The following is a 20362-nucleotide window of genomic DNA, read 5'->3' as shown; positions in this document are numbered from 1 at the left end:
TAATCAAAAAGTCAAGTTACATGACAATTATATACAACTGTTAAATAAAAATTCCTTACATTTTTTAGAATTAATAGTAAATTAAAATCTTGCACATTGTTTCTTCACCATTTTAATTCACTTATTAAGCTTTCTCAATAAACAAGTTGTTTTTTTAATTTTCATCAATAACACAAACACCAGTATATGAAACATAAAATAAATTATCGTCTGTACAATACGTGTATATTTGATTGAGACACGCTACCTTTCCTGACCTAGATATAAGTATGCAACGCACTACAGCGCTACATAATATAATCCATGTGTTTTCGGTGTACCTGTATACAATGAATTTTTTTGCATTTGTTTTTTACTTTTATTTATTCAGGCAGGGTGGTACCACAAAGTAACTTTTTATCTTTTACCTGCGAATGAAATTTCATAACATGATGATGTGTCACTATTTGCTGTTTCTGTATCGTGTAGATGATGTGTTGTTGCCAAGCTTACAGTCGCCACTTTGTTATAAGGGTGTGACGACTATCTCTATGTGCGTGTATACACTTTACATTTTTTGTAATTATAATAATTTAAAAAAAATAATTATATCAGATAAAAAACGTCACGCAAATGAGCGTAGCTAGGTTGCCCTCCCCTGGCGCAGATAAGTAATTTAAAAAAGGTAAAGAAATCGATCTGATGCCCTGTAATACAATTTATAAAATTCAACCGAGTTGAAAGCTGAGTGTCTGACAATGAATAGTTTTGTATAATTAAAAATTATTTATGAAGGATTTACAATTTCAAGAAAATATAATAATCATTATGTAGGTTACGTACTACTATTTGTACTTATTATCTACAGTTCGCTGAGCAGAGAAGGTTGATCGCTTAGGATTTGCAGGGACACTAGGTCTTTCAAGAGAATACACCAGTTATTAAAACATGTTTACATTTATTTTACATTATATACAGTTGGCTGCATATCTATGTAACAAATAATCAATGGGGACGTATTTCCTCTGGCCACCTCGCTTCCTGATCTGCGTTGATTGGTCGACCTTACTCGGGGCCTCGGGAGTCTGTGTCCCTTGTTCCAGAGTTAATGTCCAAGAGTTGATCTGAGTATCTACGGACCTGCGTTGCGGTATTTCCGCGGTAAGCGACAGAAAGCGTGGAGTTCGCGGTCGCTTCGGGCTTCCGTCGTTCGACGAAATGCTTATTGGCGACGAGGGGTGTAACTCCAACTCAGATTCCGAAATAATGGTATCGGGGACCGGAGCTGGTGGACACACCAGCCTAGACGCCTTTCGGGCCTCTGGGATCAGCTCTTTCGGGGACTTTTTGGGCCTCTTGACGTCTGCTTTGGTGTCCGTTCCGCTGGTACATTTGGTACCCGACTTTACGGCGTTTGGCCTCGGAGTCACGGTGTCGAATGTTAGGCCGGGACAGCGGCAGCGCGATGTCGCTGAGGAGGAGTATCTTCGTCCTCGGTGGTGTGTCGGCACCGTGTCCTTGGCGAGTAGCGCCTGGCTCGTGGCGTGATACGCCGGGGCGTGGAGCGCCGCGAGAAGGCGAGGAAGCGTCGGGTTCTCAGCGGGAATCGCCTGGGACACAGCTTATAGCGCCGGAGCCTGGGCGTGGAGCCAATGGTGCCATTTTCAGGCCGAGTACCGTGCCGCACACAAGCGAGAATCGTATGTCCGTGTGCCGCCGGCGCTCAGCAAACTTTGGATAGAAAAAGAGGACAGCTATAGTCTGTCCTGTCTCTTTTTTACCAAGCGGACAACAAAGGCGCCGATCTACGAGGCGACGGATAATGCGATGCGTTTTTTACAGCTTTTTTATTAAAATATATTGATATTGTATTTAACGATATAAAAATATTTATGTTATAAAAATAAATGAACAAATGTAATATATATACATAATTATATATAATATTTTTTAATATATATATATATATGTGTGTGTGTGTGTGTGTGTGTGTATAATTTATTTATTTAAATTAAACATTTATTTATTTATTTTTACAACATAAATATTTTTATAACGTTAAATACAATATTGATATTTTTTACATTGCTAATAAATATATATGGTACCGTAAAAATTTTGAGATGTCCGTGTCCGACAATTACAAAAAAGTTGATGTAAAAAATCTGTTTACCAAAGCTATTACATGTTTAAAAAGATTTAAATAAAGAAGAGGATAGAAAGATATTTATTATAATAGCGGTCTTCCACACCACCCTAGAAGTTCCACTAAAGGCGCGTTAGGTTTTTTTTTAGTGGACCTTTGCCAAGAGCCCTATTATACCACATAATATTATATACTGTATATAAAGAAAAAAAGAGAAAAACATAACTATATTTACAGGTGTGATGTTCTTTACGAACAAAATATTTTTTTGCACATCCATTTTATTTACAGGTGTGGTGTTTTTTACGAACAAAATATTTTTTTGCACATCCATTTTATTTACAGATGTGGTGTTTTTTTATGAACAAAATATTTTTTGCATATCTATTTTATTTACAGTTGTGATGTTCTTTACCAACAAAATATTTTTTGCACTATTTTATTTATAAGTGTGATGTTCTTTATGAACAAAATATTTTTTTACACACCTTGCTCGTTGAAAGATATATTATTAAACGATGAGAAAATTCCAATATCATTATTATCTGCAACATATAGTGTAACGCTATTTTTCTTTTTCTTTTCAGAATTTTTATATAAGTTATCTATTGACATAAGAGATAAATGCTGCTCATTAATTTCCATTTTTAATGCAGTTTCGTTTCTAACCTTTAACGCTGATTTAAATACGCAAGTAGCATTTACACAAGTCGATGAAAGTCTGTTTCGTTTTTTGTTTTAAATTCACAATTAAAATTGAAAACATTCTTTCTGGATCAGCATTTGAGTTGGGAAGCGATCTAATTGCATTCAAAAGTGATCTTAAATTTGGATATTTAGAATTATTAACATTATTAGATTTAAAAATTTTTTTCCACATATTATCGAAATTTAATTGTAAAAGATTCTGTTTTTCTTCTGTATTAAAATTAGAATGTAATGCAAGCCATTCTTTCTTTAAGCCATCTTCATCAAAATCTTCTATAGTTTTTGCGACAAAAACAACATCATTATAAGATGTTTCTCTATTCTCGTCAAACAAAGATGTGTGGGCTTCAAAAACTTTTAATTTATATACAAATTTGTCATAAACCGGTAATCTTTTTCTAATTTCTTCGGCAGCAATTATATAGAATTGTAAGCAATTTTCTCGAATACTTGCAATAACATTAGCATATCTTTTCTTTACTAAGTTTTGAAGATATTCTTCACATTCTGATCCTAAAGTAATGGCATTTAGAGTTTTATGAGTTTCTTTCTCAAAAATTGTTACATTTAAAAGTAAATGTTTTAATAATTCCGGTTTCAAAAAGTTTTGAGAAATTTGAACAAGAAAATTGACAGATTCAGGCTGCAACAAATGAATTCTAGTTTTATCAGCTTAAAAAAAAGCATTAAATTAGTTAAAAAAATTTTAAACATATTTTAAAAATAAAAAATAGGCTTTTGTATCCACATTTTCCATAACAGATAATAAATATTCACCAGATTTTGATTTTTTGTTAATAACTGTGTCATAAAGAAAATATTTTATTGTATCCCACGATTCAAGAAGTCTGTCAATACAGGAATAACGTGAAAGCCATCGAGTATCACATAACTTTAAATTTTTACAATTAGTTTCTTGAAAGCATTTAGCAAATTTATTAAAAATAGCTGAATATTTTGGACTGGTATTAATATAATTAGTAATTTTTCTTAAAAATTCATCGCAAACTGCGGGCATTTTAGCGCATGCAGCGTGCACAGCCAATGCGGCAGAATGGCAAGGACATGCAAATGTTAATAAATTTTTAGATTTTTCTTCAAGTTTTTTCTAAAAGATAAATGTTTCCGCGTCATCACTGATGCATTGTCACATGACAGGGCAAGAATATTTGAAAATAGAATTTGAAGTTTATATATATTTCAAATTGAAATGCATTAAATAATTTTTCAGCACTGCTGTTTTTTGCATCAATATTTAATTAATTTCACTAATTGTGATTGAATATCTAATGTCTTGAAATCAACATATCTGACAAAAAACGTCATCTATAATTCATTAGTTATATCGGATGTTTCATCGACAAAAATAGAAAATTTCACATTCTGAATTCTATTAACCACACGTTTTGTTTCAACTGAACACAAAACATTCGATATTATGTTTTTACATTTTGTTCGACCCATGTGCATGCTTTGCAATACATTTGAATCTTTACCTATTTAAAAAATAATAACTGTGAGACGACCCAACTGGCTTAAATTGATTTTTATTATTAATTCGATGTCACATACAAGAAAAGACAACGTTTCGATCCTAAGTTAGTAGGTCTTTATCAAGTCTAAAATTAAAAACAATACCAATAAATGTACATACAAGAATTTCAATTTTAAGAAAGTAAAGCGTAAACCACGATTGTAATAACAAATTAAAACGTACCTTACAAAATCTTTAATACAATATATAATTAATTTTTTTCATTTTACACATTTCTATATAAATACTGTGTCAAGTAAAACGTTCCGTATGGATGGTAAAAGCGAACTAAGTTAAACAGCCTTGATTATTCTATCATAAATAGGATTCAAATTCTCTGTGTCTTTCTGTAGGTTGATCGTGTTGTTACATTTTGTTATAAAAAACATTTCAGTAATCTCTCTTTTCCTAGTGTTTGTTTCTCGATGTAAAATATTTAAGGTTGTCCATTTAAAGTCGTGCGAAAAATCATTTCTATGTTTGCTTATAACATTCTGGTTGCTGACATGCATTTTTATATTATTCATATGTTCTTTAATCCGAGTATTAAGGAATCTTTTAGTTTGTCCAATGTATGTGGCGTCACAGTCGTTGCAGTCAACCTTATAAACTATCTCGGTCATATCGGCTTTAGGTAATTTGTCTTTTCCGCGTTTAATAACAGTATCTAGTTTTTTTGGAATCGTATAAATAACACTTAAGCCTGTTTTCTTAATAGATCTCTCAATAGCTTCGTTTAGGTTCTTAACAAACGGCATTAAAATACAAGACGAAATATCAAATACATTATTTTTGTCAACTACGTTATGAAAATTTCTTAAAAAACATGTTCTTTTATACATATAACGATCGATGACCGTCCTAGGAAAACAATTATTCGACAAGATTTTTTTAACCATCTGTAAGTTCTCATTATGAAACCGTTTATCCGATAACAAAATAGCGTGATCGATTAAGTTGTTAATGGTGTTAACTTTGTATTTAAACGGATGATTAGAATAGTAGTTTAAATATCTACCGGAGAAGGTGGGTTTCTGGTACCAATTAGTTTGCCATTGTTTCTAAAAACCAATGTATCCAGAAAGTTAATTTTGTTATTTATTTCTGTTTCATGCGTAAATTGCAAACGGTGATGGTAATTATTAAACGTAGTCAAAATAGTATCAATTTTATTGCGTGGTACTACTGCAAAAATATCATCAACATACCTATAATAAACTGAAATGTCAAATTGTAAAGAGCTTAAACACTCTATCTCAAGATCATCCATAACTAAGTCTGCAAAAATAGGTGAAAGGGGGGATCCCATTGGAGTACCATGTATCTGTTCATAAAATTGATCGTTGAAACGAAAACTAGTAGATTCTAATAGAGCGTTGATTCCATATAAAAATTGTGCCAAACTAAAGTTTGTGTTACATAAAATATCCCTCCAACGTTTTTCAATAGATTTTAAAACTAATTCCTTAGGAATGTTTGTGAATAAAGATGTGACGTCAAGGGAAATTAACATTTCACTAGCCTCAATACTCACATTCTTTTTTTGTATATGACATCGAATTAATAATAATAATCAATTTAAGCCAGTTGGGTCGTCTCACAGTTATTATTTTTTAATTTTATTCATCACTGGCGATACAAGATTACCTGCTATTTACTTTACTTATTTGTTGAAAAAAATGGAGAATTTCTGTTGCAGTTTGATGAGGTATATTTTTTTCAGTTATTAATGCGGCAAATCGTATTTCCGCAGATTTTTTTCGTTCATTAAACGACAAAAGCAACTCATTATCATTTTGCGTATTCAAATCTTTGTTTGTTATTTTACTTTTTTTATTAGTCATATGAATTTTGGATTTTGCATGTCGATATATTTGTGATAGACCACCAGTAAATGATTTATCGTAAATAGAACAAAAAAATAAATTGACGTCATTTGGAACTTCACGTAACCATAATTTAAATGTTTCTATTTCTAGCCATTGTTTTTTAAATGTTTTTTTATATTGTCTTTTTAGCACATTATTATTAATTAAAGTATTTTCTTTAATATTATTTTTATGACATGCAGAATCTGCATGTCTTGAAATATGCGAATTACATGAAAAATTTTTATTATACACGATACAATTAAAAATATCATCAAAGGACACTTTGCGTATCCAAGATTTAAATCTATTGTCATTAAGTCAAGCATCTGAAAAGCTTTGCTTAGATTTCTTTTCCAATATATTGCACATTTCTACGTGATAAAAAATAAGAAAAAAATCTTAAAAGAAAAAAATAAAAAACGGAAAAACAGAAGAGATAAAAATATATAAATTTGAGCAACTTATACACACACAGTCGAGATTTAACCATTCAACTTGGATGTCTTGAACATATCTTGAAAATACAAATTTCACAAGGAATACGTATGAAAAATACGTTTACTCGCGATAATAGCGACAAGAAAAATGTCATGCGTTTGACAAAACAAGTGAAGATTACTGCACAGATAATAACGTGTACTGCATGACAATGGCACGTAAGTAAGAAACAAAATTATTAATACATATTATTTTAATAGCAAAGTTTGGTTTTTTTCTTCATTATGTACACATAATAAACAACTAATTAACAATGTAATTTAAATAACATTATATAAATAACATTCAATAAATATATGTGTACTAATAATAAGGAAAATAGGTTATAAAAAATATTATATATAAATAATTAATTTTTCAATTATTTTATTAATGCATTATTTTCAGTGCATAATAAAAAATATATATCAATTTTTGCAGATCAACATTCAAACGAGCAGATATTACAGCAGTTGCAGCAGCAACAAAATCAACTACAGCAACAAGTGCAGTTCTTACTGCAGCAGCTGCAGCGGCAGCGGGAGCCGGAGCAACCCATGGAGCAGCAATAGCTTCCGGAAGCTCCGGAACAGCTTTTGCAGGCCCTGCAACAATTTTTAGAGCGGTCCTCGGAAGAAGAGCAGTAGGAGCAGAGGCCACAAAAAAGAAAAGATATATATCTTTTTGTTATATTAAATTATAAATTTAATATATATATTTATGTATTTTTATATGCATTTATATTTTATATATAATCTATATTTGATTTTTATTTATGCTTTAATTTTTTTCCAAAAAAAATTAGAAAATAAAAATTAGAAAATAAAAAATTAAAAAATTAGAAAATAAAAAATAAAAAATAAAAAACAAAAAATTTAAAGTAAAACAAAACAAAAACAAAACAAAAATTAAAAATAATAAAAGAACAAAAAAATTATAAGTATAAAAAATAAGCTTGTAAAAGTTTGAAATAATCACACATAAATAAAGTCTGTTGTTTATTATATAATTTTTCTTATTTAAATTTATTGTTATCATACATATTTAGCGCTATATAATTTACAAAAATTTTAGATTTTTGAATTCAAAAAATTTTTTAAATTATAATTATTATTATTAATTCTACAATTTACAGGAGCAGTCGGGAGACGCCGCGCTAAATTTGAGACATATACGCACGCGCACGTTTTATGTAATAAATAGACACAAACACAAATATCGATACTCAACGGATGTACTCACACACTCATACACATGTACGCGCACGAAGTCACGCGCGCACGTACGCACATATGTACGCACTCATGCGCGCAAACACGCGCATACGAACATATGAATACCCGCATTCATACACATACTGACATGCACTCACATACGCACACACGCATATGTATATTGACGCTGCGGAACACACACTTAGCGCGGCGTCTCCCGACTGCTCCTGTAAATTGTAGAATTAATAATAATAATTATAATTAAAAAAATTTTTTGAATTCAAAAATCTGAAATTTTTGTAAATTATATAGCGCTAAATATGTATGATAACAATAAATTTAAATAAAAAAAATTATATAATAAACAACAGACTTTATTTATGTGTGATTATTTCAAACTTTTACAAGCTTATTTTTTATACTTATAATTTTTTTGTTCTTTTATTATTTTTAATTTTTGTTTTGTTTTTGTTTTGTTTTTTACTTTAATTTTGATTTTGATTTTTTATTTATTTTCTAATTTTTATTTTTATTTTTAATTTTTGTTTTGTTTTACTTTAAATTTTTTGTTTTTTATTTTTTATTTTTTATTTTTTATTTTCTAATTTTTTAATTTTTTTATTTTCTAATTTTTATTTTCTAATTTTTTTCTAATTGTTTTTTATTTTTTGTTTTCTAATTTTTTATTATTTTTTTTTTATTTCTAATTGTTTTTTATTTTTTATTTTTTATTTTCTAATTTTTTTTTCTAATTTAAACATTAAAACTTTGTTGGCAGCAGTCGGGAATTTTTTTTTTGTAAAAAATTTTTTTTATTTTTATTTTTAATTTTTGTTTTGTTTTACTTTAAATTTTTTGTTTTTTATTTTTTTTTTATTTTTTATTTTCTAATTTTTTAATTTTTAATTTTCTAATTTTTATTTTTATAGCATAATTTTTTACAAACATTACAAGCAATATCCGCAGAAGACGATATAGTTAAATGAAATTTTACGAGCAGGTTTTTGGTTCGCCTATGGGATCTCCTTTGTCTCCAATTTTGGCTGATATGGTTATGGACGATTTGGAATCATATTGTTTGCGTCAATTGGATTTTGAGCCCTATTGTTATTTCAGATATGTTGATGACATTTTTTCAATTATTCCGAAATGTAAAGTGGAGGATATGCTTACGATTTTTAATAGCTTTCACACTCGACTAAGGTTTACGTTTGAATTGGAGAACAATTGTTCCTTAAGTTTTTTAGACACAAACGTTATACGAGTTAATGGCAAATTGACGACTAACTGGTTCCGTAAGCCTACGTTTTCAGGCCGTTATATAAATTTTCTTTCGAACCATCCGATGCGTTATAAAATTAGTGTGATCACAAGCCTCGTGGACAGGGCTATTTTACTCGCTGACCCTATGTTTCACGAGAAAAACATCATCTTAGTCAAACGAATTCTTCGTAACAATTGTTACCCGTCAACAGTTATAAACAAAATTGTTAACAGGAGACTTAGGGCGATTAAATTTGGCGGTAATTTTGGTGCGTCTAATCGAGATAAATTTGATACACGAAATGTTATAGTGTTGCCGTATACGAGGTGTGTTCAAAAAGTATCGCGAATTTTGAATTTCCGCGGGTTACGTATATTCGATTTTTGATTTTTTTGTGGCGTTATGTTGGTACTCATGTTTCTCATTTATGCCGACAAGTACGGCCATTTTGAATGTTCAGTTAATTTTTGACAGCTGCTTTGCTTGCACGTGTTTTGGCTCGTCTTCGATTTTTGCCTATTCCAAAAAATGGATCAAAGAATCTGTATCAAATTTTGTGTGAAAAACAAAATTAAGTGCGCGGACGCATTCCGAATGTTGACTATGGCATATGGTGAAGCTACCTTGGACCGAAGCAACGTTTATCGGTGGTACAAAATGTTTTCCGAGGGCCGAGAAGATGTGAACGACGAAGAGCGTGCCGGACGCCCGAGCACGTCAACAACAGACGAAAACATTGATGAAGTGAAGAAAATAGTATTGGTCAATCGTCGAATCACCGTTAATGAAGTTGCTGAGGACCTAAACATATCGATTGGCTCGTGCCATTCGATTTTTACCAATGATTTGAGCATGACACGGGTCGCCGCGAAATTCGTACCAAAATTGCTCAATTTTTGGCCAAAAACAACACACTAATAATGCCGCAGCCACCGTATTCCCCAGATCTGGCCCCCTGTGACTTTTTCTTGTTCCCGAAACTGAAGAGGCCCATGAAAGGACGACGCTACGCTACGATTGAGGAGATAAAGGAAGATCGAAGGAGGAGCTGAACAAGATCACAAAAAATGATTTTTTGAAGTGCTTCTAAGATTGGAAAAAACGTTGGCACAAGTGTATAATATCTGGTGGGGATTACTTTGAAGGGGACAAAATAGATATTCATGAATAAATAAATAATTTTTGAAAAAACACAAAATTCGCGATACTTTTTGAACACACCTTGTATTAGAGATTTGAGCGAAAATATTACTCGTTGCATAAACAAAAATGGAATCGGTGTATTATATACCGTTCCAAAAAAATTAGACACATTGATAAAAAGAGGGAAAGATAGTATTGATAACTTAAAAAGAACCGATATCGTTTATAAGATCGAATGCGCGAATTGTGACTCTACATATATTGGACAAACAAAGCGACATTTAGAAACACGTATTAAGGAACATAAAAATAACATCAAAAAAGACACGACATCGCACTCAGTTGTTAGTTTGCATCGGACTTGCAACGATCATGAGTTCCGTTGGGATTCTCCTGTGATTCTGCATCAAGAAAAACAAACAAGAAAAAGAGAAATAGCAGAAATGTTCTATATAAAAAACCAAAGAAAAAGCATTAATTTACAAAAAGATACGGAGAATTTCAGTGGGATTTATGATCGCGTTCTTGAAGCTATTTAATATATTATATTGTCATATGTTACATATTTATTCATTTATTTATTTATTTATTTGACTTCGTATTGACGTTTTAAAAATTGCGAAAGACACAGTACTTTGGTTTTCTATTTTCTCAACGCGTAGTGACTAAGTTTCCTGCTAACCAGTCAACATCTATTTATTTCGTGCTTACTTCTGTCAGTTATACATTGTTCATCAAAACAATGGTTAATTTTGTCGGGGGTTTGCTGTGAATATGATTTATTGTATTAATCTGATATGTAAACATATATATTTTTGTAAATTTATAATTATTTGTATGATTAAGCGCATTAAGAGTATATTTATATGTGTATAATTGTTTATAGATTACTTGAAAAGGGCTGCAAGGACAGCCGAAACGTTGTAATTTAACTAATTATTCAAAATAAATTATTGCCAGTCTGGTCGACTTTAAAATTGGAGGAGAGATTTTCATTATTTATTACTGGCGACTCTTAAGGATTATCATTTGTTAAATGAAATTGTTGTAACAACTTTTTTCTATGGGTATTAATATCAGATTGTGGAATTTCCTGAGGGATCGATAACACAGTAGCTTGTAATATTTGATTGTTGGGTAGAAGTACATTAGTAGTGTGCGAGCCAAAGGATGTGTGTGTGCCTTCAACTTGGGCTTGTTGCCTCGCGCGTATGTGGACGCGTATTCTTCGTCGCTTGTGCTGACGCCTCGTTACCTTATATTCGTGTAAATATAAGGTATTCCTTGATCATGGTGACTCAATGAAGGAATTGTTGATACTCGTTGTGTAACCAAATGTTTATTGTAGTAAGCGGACTGTATAAAGAAAACTGCGTGTCGCCGCGTGGACGACAGCCGGAGAACGTACGAGAGAGAGAGCGTGGTATAGGCGATCGCAGCGCCTTGCGCGCAGCAGTCGGTATTGCTCGTGCGATAATTTATAGAGGCGATGACATTAAATCTAATTGGACACGAGTAGCGTGTACATACTGCCCCCCTTGAAAGGGTGACCTTTCAACGTAGGAAGATAATACAAGTTAAGACACTTGTTATACTTATAACTAATTTGAATAATCTAAATAGGATAATTATAAATGAACATATTATAATGGTAAGTTTTAAAATGTTAGGATATAAACAAATAATTATAACTTGTTGTATATATAAAAAAAAAATGATAATAATAATGGAAAAATAAGAATAATTTGACAGTCATGACTGAGGCTCATTATCGAAAGGAAGTAAACATAAACGTGTGATAGGGCGCTTATAAGAACCTTTAGTTGTCTTGATGGTAGCCGTGCGAACGATTCCATCGTGTCCCGGATGGATCTCTGATATTCTTCCTAGGGGCCAAGATAAAGGTGGCATGTTGTCCTCCTTTAGAATTACCATTTGCCCTTTATATATTGATGAATCAATAGATTGCCATTTATTGCGTTGCTGGAGATGATGAAGGTATTCCTTCGTCCAACGTCGCCAGAAATGTTGCCTCAATTGCTCCAGATGCTGCCAGCGTGATAAACGATTGATTGCAAGATTCTCCAATGATGGTTCGGGATAAGACGTTAGAGGTCCCCCTATTAAAAAGTGTCCTGCTGTTAAAGGTGCAAGGTCATCAGGATCAGAAGACATAGGCGTGAGTGGTCTAGAATTAAGGATTGCTTCGACTTGAATAAGCAACGTTTGTAGCTCCTCATATCTTAGGTGAGCGTCTTTGGTTATTCGAGATATATGCACTTTAGCCATTTTGACTGCAGCTTCCCAAAGCCCTCCATGGTGAGGTGCTCTGGGTGGGATAAAGTGCCATTGTACATTTTTATCGCTCATGTATCCAGCGATTTCATGTTGGAATTTTTGATTCTTGAATAATACAACTAACTCGTTCAATTCACGTTCTGCACCTACAAAGTTTAGGCCATTGTCGGAGTATATGTTGGCTGGATATCCTCGCCTGGAGATAAATCGCTTGAAAACATTTAAAAATGCTTCTGAAGTCATATCCGTGGCTAACTCAATGTGGACGGCCTTCGTTGCAAAACAGACAAATATTGTCATATAGCACTTTATTAACTTGGTATTTTTTCTCAATCCTTGCTTGTAGTAGTATGGACCGGCGTAGTCTACTCCGCAATTTTCGAAGACCCTTGAGGGTACTGTAATTCGTGGCTTGGGCAGATTACCCATGATTGTTGATGCTGGTTTCGGTGCACTGCGAAAACAAATGGTACATTTTCGAGTGATCTGACGAACAATATCTCGCGCTGATACGAGCCAATAGTTCTGTCGAACGGCAGCGAGTGTAGCTTGAGGTCCAGCATGTAAGTGTTTTTCATGTTCGTGCATTATGATAAGGTGTGATAATGAATGTCGTCCAGGCAATAATATGGGATGCTTTGCTGAGCGCGGCAACGATGAAGATTGTAGACGGCCCCCGACTCTCAAGATTCCAGTTTCATCGATGAATGGGCTTAACCTTGATGCAGGACTGTTTGGAGATATGATGCCTTGATTAGATAATGAATGCAACTCCTTTGAAAAACAATCTTTCTGTACAAGTTTTACCAATATCTGAATGGCGTGGTTTATTTCGTCAGTGGTTATAGGTTGAATTATTCGTGCAGGCGTAATAGATTCTTGAGATCTTCTAATAGATCCTCCAATATTTCTTGCGTTTTTGAAGAATCGAAAGATATACGCAACGATTCGAATCAATCTTGTAAATCTTGAGTATCGATTGAAGATGTTAAAATCTTGATCATTAGTTGCTAGCGTGGTGATGCATTTAGACCTCCTTTCTGGTGCGTCTTGATTAGAGGTGACAAGTAGACCTTGAGGCCATTTTTTCTTATCAAGCGTTAGCCACGTAGTACCTGTCCACCAAATTTGTAGATGAGATAAAGATGCTGGCATGATGCCTCTTGACAATGGGTCTGCGGGATTGTCCTCACTTCGTATGTGTTTCCAGTTTTGTATTGCGGTCAATTGTTGTATCTCTCCAACGCGATTGGCTACGAAGGGTGTCCAGGTACGGTTGCATGATTGCAACCAGGCTAGGACGATGGTCGAGTCAGTCCATAAGTAAATAGAATCTATTTTGCATGATAGACAATTTGAAATTTTATTGACGAGCTGTGCTAGCAATAGTGCGCCGCATAATTCGAGGCGCGGAATCGAGAGAGTCTTCAAAGGAGCTACTCGATTCTTGGAGCAAAGTAGACGAACTGAATGACTTCCATCGGGCGATGTGGCACGTAAATAAATGCATGCTCCATATCCCGATTCACTGGCGTCGGAAAATCCGTGAATTTCCAGTCGTGTGTGTTGCTTAAACGGAATAACCCTGCGAGGTACGTTGATTTGCCTTAGTGTAGGCAATTCTGCTTCATAACGTTTCCATTTAGTGTGTAATTCTAAAGGGATTGATTCGTCCCAATCCAGTCCAAGACGCCAAAGATCTTGCATTATAATTTTGGCTGTTAGTGTGACAGGACCGAGTAGACCGAGTGGATCAAATATTAATGAGATCCTTGACAATATACTTCGTTTTGTGATTGTTTTAAGTGGTTCGAAAGGCGTGACGCTGGGAAATTGAAATTGATCCATGTTACAATTCCATATAATGCCTAATGTGCGTGTTTCACATTGTTTGTCAGCTGACGACATAAATTCCTTCTGATTTGAATTATATGGCTGGCCTTGCAGAGAGGGAACATTCGATGCCCATTTTGCTAATTCAAATTTGGCTCCTTGCAATAATTGAATAGTTTCCTTCTTAATAGTGTATATCTCTTGAATGGTGTTTGCACCAGTGACTAGGTCATCCACATAAAAGTCGTTTAATACTACCTTGGACGCAATTGGAAACTTGGTTGAATTTTCTTCGGCTTGTTTTCGCAAGGCTGCAATAGCCAAGAATGATGCTGAGGAAGTCCCATATGTAAGTGTAAGAAGTTCGTATGTTTTAATTGATTCATTTGGCGAATCGCGCCAGAGGATGCGCTGAAGACATGTTTGTGTAGGGTCTACTAGTACCTGCCTGTACATTTTAGTAATGTCGGCGGTTAGAGCGTACGTGAAGGTTCGAAATCTTGACAAAATGGAGAAAAGATCGTCCTGCAGTGTCGGGCCAACCATTAGCACGTCGTTAAGAGAAGTACCATTTGATGTTTTGCACGATCCATCGAAAACCACTCTCAGTTTGGTAGTACTACTTGTTTCCTTGTATATCGCATGATGCGGTAGATAGTAAGCTGGAATGTTTGTGTTGGAAATATTGAACTCACATCACTGGGCACCTCATACATGTGACCCAGCTCCTTGTATTCACGAATGAATTTTTTATATTCAGCGTACATTTGCGGCTGCTTCAAGAGACGTTTTTCTAAAGATTTGAAGCGTTTTCAGAGCGATATCCCTTGAATCTCCAATGGCAATCAATTTATCCGCCTTTATTGGGAGCTGAACTATGAATCGTCCTTCATCATTTCGTCTGGTGCTGTTTTGAAAAATAGATTGACATTTGCTTTCCTCCAGCGAAGGACTAGGTGATGATATGTTATGCTCTACTTCCCAGAATCGATTAAGCGTCCGATTTAAGTCATCCGTTACTGCTAAATGACAACTAGTTGTGATAGAGTTTACATTATTACCTATAATATGACCAGAAATTATCCAACCAAAATGAGTCTTTTGTAAGGTTGGCTGATTTTTTTGAATGCTTGATCTGGCCAGCACAAATGAGCCTCCAAAATAATTCGGCGCCAATTAACATATCGATATTAGACGGAATGTTAAAGTTTGGATCAGCCAATTTAATGTGCTTGGGAATCATTAGCTTTGATTTAGTTATGAAATTTTGAGGTAATGGCTGAGTAATTTTTGGTAGTACAATACAATCTATGACCTCACTAAAATTGTTTAGACGAGATTTAATACGCAAGCTAATCGATCTTTTAGCATGAAAGCCTTTTTGCATGACTCCTATAATAGAGGTTTCTACTGTTTGTTCCTTAAGATGTAGTTGATTGGCTAATTCTTCAGTAATGAAGTTCATTTGTGAACCACTGTCGAGTAGCACGCGACATGAAATTGGCTGTTCCTTAGAATCATATACATATACAATAGCAGTAGACAATAAAATATTCACAGAATGATGAGTTGATAAACATTGTGTAACGATAGCTTGTGGTGCTTCATTTGACTCTGCGAGCGATTCCTTAAACTTCAGACCCTTGTCATTGTTGTTGGAAGTTGATAAGTGTAATAAAGTGTTATGCCTTTTATTGCATTTGCGACAAGATCCTGATTTACATGCACTGGCTTGATGATCTGTTGATCTCAAACAATTCGTACAAATATGAGCTCTTTTAACTATCTGTATTCGTTTGTCTATCGGAAGTTTAAGGAATGCTTCACAATGGTATATCAAATGATTCTCCTTGCATTGGGGGCAAGATACGTTAGTCGTAACATTTAATACTGATTGATTTTTGTGCTTACTGCTATGCCTTTGAGAAGTATTGTTTTGTTGATTATTATGCAACTTACTAGAAAACGATTCTAGCACTTGACAACGTTTTGAAAGGAAGTCTGTGAGAGACTTCAATTTTGGCATGTCTCCTTGGACAATGCTTGTTTCCCATGCCTTATTGGTTGCGGGATCAAGTTTTGATGTAATTACGTGTATAATCAAGTCGTCCCATGTGTCCGTGGGCCTTTTCAGAGCCTTAAGAGACCTCAGATGCTTCAGAATGGTATCCAATAATTCGCGCAATGCGACGTGATTTTCCTTGATAAGCGATGGTGCTTCGAACATCCCCTTGATGTGTTTATTTATGATCCATCTTTTGTTGTCGAAACGATCCTTTATTGTCGCCCACGCCTCTTGATAATTGTCTGTTGTAATTTCTATAGAGCTTATCACTTCCGCTGCGGTGCTCCTTAAAGATGAGCGTAAATAGTGGAACTTTTCTATATCATCGAGAATGTCATTTGTGTGAATAAGCTTTTCAAATGTGTCTTGATACGAGTACCAGTCTTCGTAAGAGCCTGAAAAAACTGGAAGTTCTATTTTAGGTAATTTGACGCGAGATTGTCTTGCGATGTTCCCTACATTATTAAGCTCGTTAGATATTGAAGCTGTAGCCTCACGCCGATCGAAATGTTCTAATACAGTGTCGTAACGCGATACCAAATGAAAATAAGGATTTTCAAAGCTATCCCTTTGTTGGATTTGTCGTGCCAGTAGGGCATCTTTGTCTGTATTCGCGGGATCTTCATTTTCAATTGTTTCTATGTGCGATTGAACGGCTTCAAATTGATCCCACAAATCTGATAGCTTAACCTTACGTTCGGTAATGTCGTGTCGTGATCCTTGATTAGGATCATAACCTTCTATGAAAGTTTTTAGCCGTGTCGCCGATGCTCTTATGTGAGCTCTTTTATTTTTGCTTCTGATAGCGTGAGATTAGACATATTTGTTGACTTGTTATGCTGGGAACGAATAGCTTGAGCGAGTGTAAAAATGCGTCGCGAACAAGACAATATGGCGTGCCAACGATAAAAGGGTTAAATAAAATGAGTTGCTTACCTCGATTAAAAGAGAACCGTAAAGTCTTACCTCATTAAGATTACTTATTGAACGTAATCAATTAATACGTATAATTGTGAATACGCTTACATCCGGCTCGAAGGACCAATGTGCGAGCCAAAGGATGTGTGTGTGCCTTCAACTTGGGCTTGTTGCCTCGCGCGTATGTGGACGCGTATTCTTCGTCGCTTGTGCTGACGCCTCGTTACCTTATATTCGTGTAAATATAAGGTATTCCTTGATCATGGTGACTCAATGAAGGAATTGTTGATACTCGTTGTGTAACCAAATGTTTATTGTAGTAAGCGGACTGTATAAAGAAAACTGCGTGTCGCCGCGTGGACGACAGCCGGAGAACGTACGAGAGAGAGAGCGTGGTATAGGCGATCGCAGCGCCTTGCGCGCAGCAGTCGGTATTGCTCGTGCGATAATTTATAGAGGCGATGACATTAAATCTAATTGGACACGAGTAGCGTGTACAAGTAGCATCTTGTGAAATATTTTTTTCAGTATTTATTGTTGCAGAATATTCTATTGCTTGTTTAAGTGACAATTGTTGATTTGCTGCTTCAATTGTTTGTTCGTTGTTTGTTGTTGATAAACATGTTTTTTGCTTTTTATAGCGCAAATTTTTTGCTGCTGTGTTACTTTTTCATCCGATATTTCTTCTCTTCTTTCTTCGTGTAATCTGAAATAGACATATATATATATATCTTTATATATTTATATAATATCTTTATATATTTATATAATATTATAATATATTTCTACATATAATATAACAATATATATGTTGTATAATTAAAAAAAATAGTGTTATAATAATTATAAATATATAACATAATTGTAACCATATATATATAATATTATAATAATAATAATAATATTATAATAATAATAAAAATTGTATTATAATAATTTAATAAAATAAAATTGATTGAATACGTATAAGCAATCAAACGGCTCTGCTAATTTTTAATATATTTAAGTCTCAGGATATGAGTTAGCTATAGGAGTCAAGCGCAGTTAATGAGGCGCGTATTTTTTCTAAAGGATTAATTAGGTTTTAATAATCATAAGAAATACATTTAATATAATCTCGTCTTTAATATAATCTCAAGCAAATAAAATAAGAATCGACATATATGTAAGTCAATTTTTTTATAAGTTTTATTATATTGAACTGATTTCACTCCATAAATTTTAAAGGTTTAAAACAATATATTCTCATAGATGCAAGAACATATATACGTAACACACATTTTGCCTTCCGGGCTTTTCAACCTAGAGAAGAAGTAAAATGAGACAATCGTTAAGAAACATAATGAAATATATTATGGAGCGAAACAAGATCGCACGTCTTGAACATTATTTCTAATTGTTTTTTTAATGTATTATTACTGCTATTTATTTATACCTATGCGCTGAAGAAGGCTCAAAGAAAGAGTCGAAACGTTCGCACTTTAATGTCTTGTATATTAAATGTATTTCTTATGATTATTAAAACCTAATTAATTCTTTAGAAAAAATACGCGCCTCATTAACTGCGCTTGGCTCCTATAGCTAACTCATATCCTGAGACTAAAATATATTAATTATTATTTATATAAATATAAATATTACAATTATTATTTATATGACTAATAATAATTGTAATGTTATATTATACATATATAGTATTATTATATATTATATAATTATATATATAGTTATAATTGTGTTATATATATATATATAAATGTTTTATAATATAAATATATATGTGTATACATATATGAATATGATAAAACATTTTAAACATTTTTTTTAATAATAAAAAAAATTTCTTAATATATGTATGTTCTTGATGTTTCTTCTATTCCTCATTTCTGCTTGTGATTATAATCATATATTATGGCCATTGGTGATTCCTCTACTCTTTCTTCAGATAATAAGGCGCAACATTGCTGCCAACATGCACATTTAGAGTGCGGCGCAACTATGCTGCCCATATATGTACCGCAAGCTTCCTGCTACTCTTCTTTTTGCTGTTCTTATGCTGTTTCTTCATTCTTTTGTCTCTCTGCTTCTTCATCCTACACATGTAAAAGTTTTTATTATGTAATATATATATTACAATGTATATAATATAATAATAATAATAATAAAGACACACATACACTCACCATGTGACTGCAATGTTCTATATTCTTTCCAAATATTTTTCTGCTACAATTTTTTTAATTAATATAATATAATATAAATAGAGAGATAAATAAAAAAAAATAGCTAGATAGATAGATTAATAGATAGAGAGAGACAGATGACAAAGACAGATGACAACAATATCTTATATCAAATATGTAAACTTGTACGCAGTTATAATTATGGCTTTGACAAATATATTAACTTTCTTATGGCTATATAAGTTTATACATTATGTAATCACAAGTAAGTTTATATATTTGTATAGCCTTAATTATTATTACATATGTGAATAATCTTTTGTAGTAGATAATTGGCTATGTAAGTTAATATATTTGTCTGCATTGCCATAATTATTGGTGCGTAAGCTAATATCTTTGTATAACTATAAATATATTTGTATACATATTTTTAATTAATTATATAATTATTATATAATATACAAATAAGAGAGAAAATAACTATATACATTTATACAATTATATATGTGGATATTTATAGCAATGTGGCTACGCAGCAAATTTAATAGCAAATAAGTGGCTACGCAGACAAATATAAATTCATATAGCCATGTTATGACTACAACAGATTAATTATATTATTAATTATATTATATATTTTTATTAATTATTAATAACAAGACTTACTCGTTTTCTATTATTAATAATGTTTTCTTCTTCAGATATCTCTAAGCGAGTATCTTCTTCCTA

General features: G+C 32.9%; 1 protein-coding gene and 1 long non-coding RNA gene across 2 annotated transcripts; both read right to left on the bottom strand.

The window, feature by feature from the left end:
- Window positions 1-12088: 12088 nt before the first annotated feature.
- Window positions 12089-17503, bottom strand: LOC146724823 (uncharacterized). Its single transcript, XM_085489191.1, has 4 exons — window positions 17499-17503; window positions 15556-17331; window positions 15233-15500; window positions 12089-15097 (listed from the first exon to the last, which is right to left on the bottom strand). The coding sequence occupies exons 1-4, from the start codon at window positions 17501-17503 to the stop codon at window positions 12089-12091; spliced, it is 5058 nt and encodes a 1685-aa protein (XP_085345317.1).
- A 1839-nt stretch (window positions 17504-19342) lies between these two features.
- LOC146724822 (uncharacterized) lies at window positions 19343-20359 on the bottom strand. Its single transcript, XR_014926242.1, has 3 exons — window positions 20300-20359; window positions 19628-19676; window positions 19343-19543 (listed from the first exon to the last, which is right to left on the bottom strand). It is a non-coding gene; the product is annotated as an uncharacterized LOC146724822 (long non-coding RNA).
- Between the last annotated feature and the right edge of the window lie 3 nt (window positions 20360-20362).

The sequence above is a fragment of the Nylanderia fulva genome, unplaced genomic scaffold (genome assembly GCF_048542155.1).
Source record: "Nylanderia fulva isolate GAGA-0341 unplaced genomic scaffold, ASM4854215v1 Scaffold1142, whole genome shotgun sequence".
In the NCBI taxonomy this organism is placed as follows: Eukaryota; Metazoa; Arthropoda; class Insecta; order Hymenoptera; family Formicidae; genus Nylanderia; species Nylanderia fulva.
This window is presented reverse-complemented; position numbering and strand designations above follow the sequence as displayed.

What these genes read in the sequence shown, in the direction of transcription:
- LOC146724823 (XM_085489191.1), bottom strand. An exon ending in CTTACAAAAGACTCATTTTG is followed by an intron (nt 15,501 to 15,555) that starts GTTGGATAATTT and finishes TATCACAACTAG; the next exon opens with TTGTCATTTAGCAGTAACGG. An exon ending in CTCTTGAAGCAGCCGCAAAT is followed by an intron (nt 15,098 to 15,232) that starts GTACGCTGAATA and finishes GCGATATACAAG; the next exon opens with GAAACAAGTAGTACTACCAA.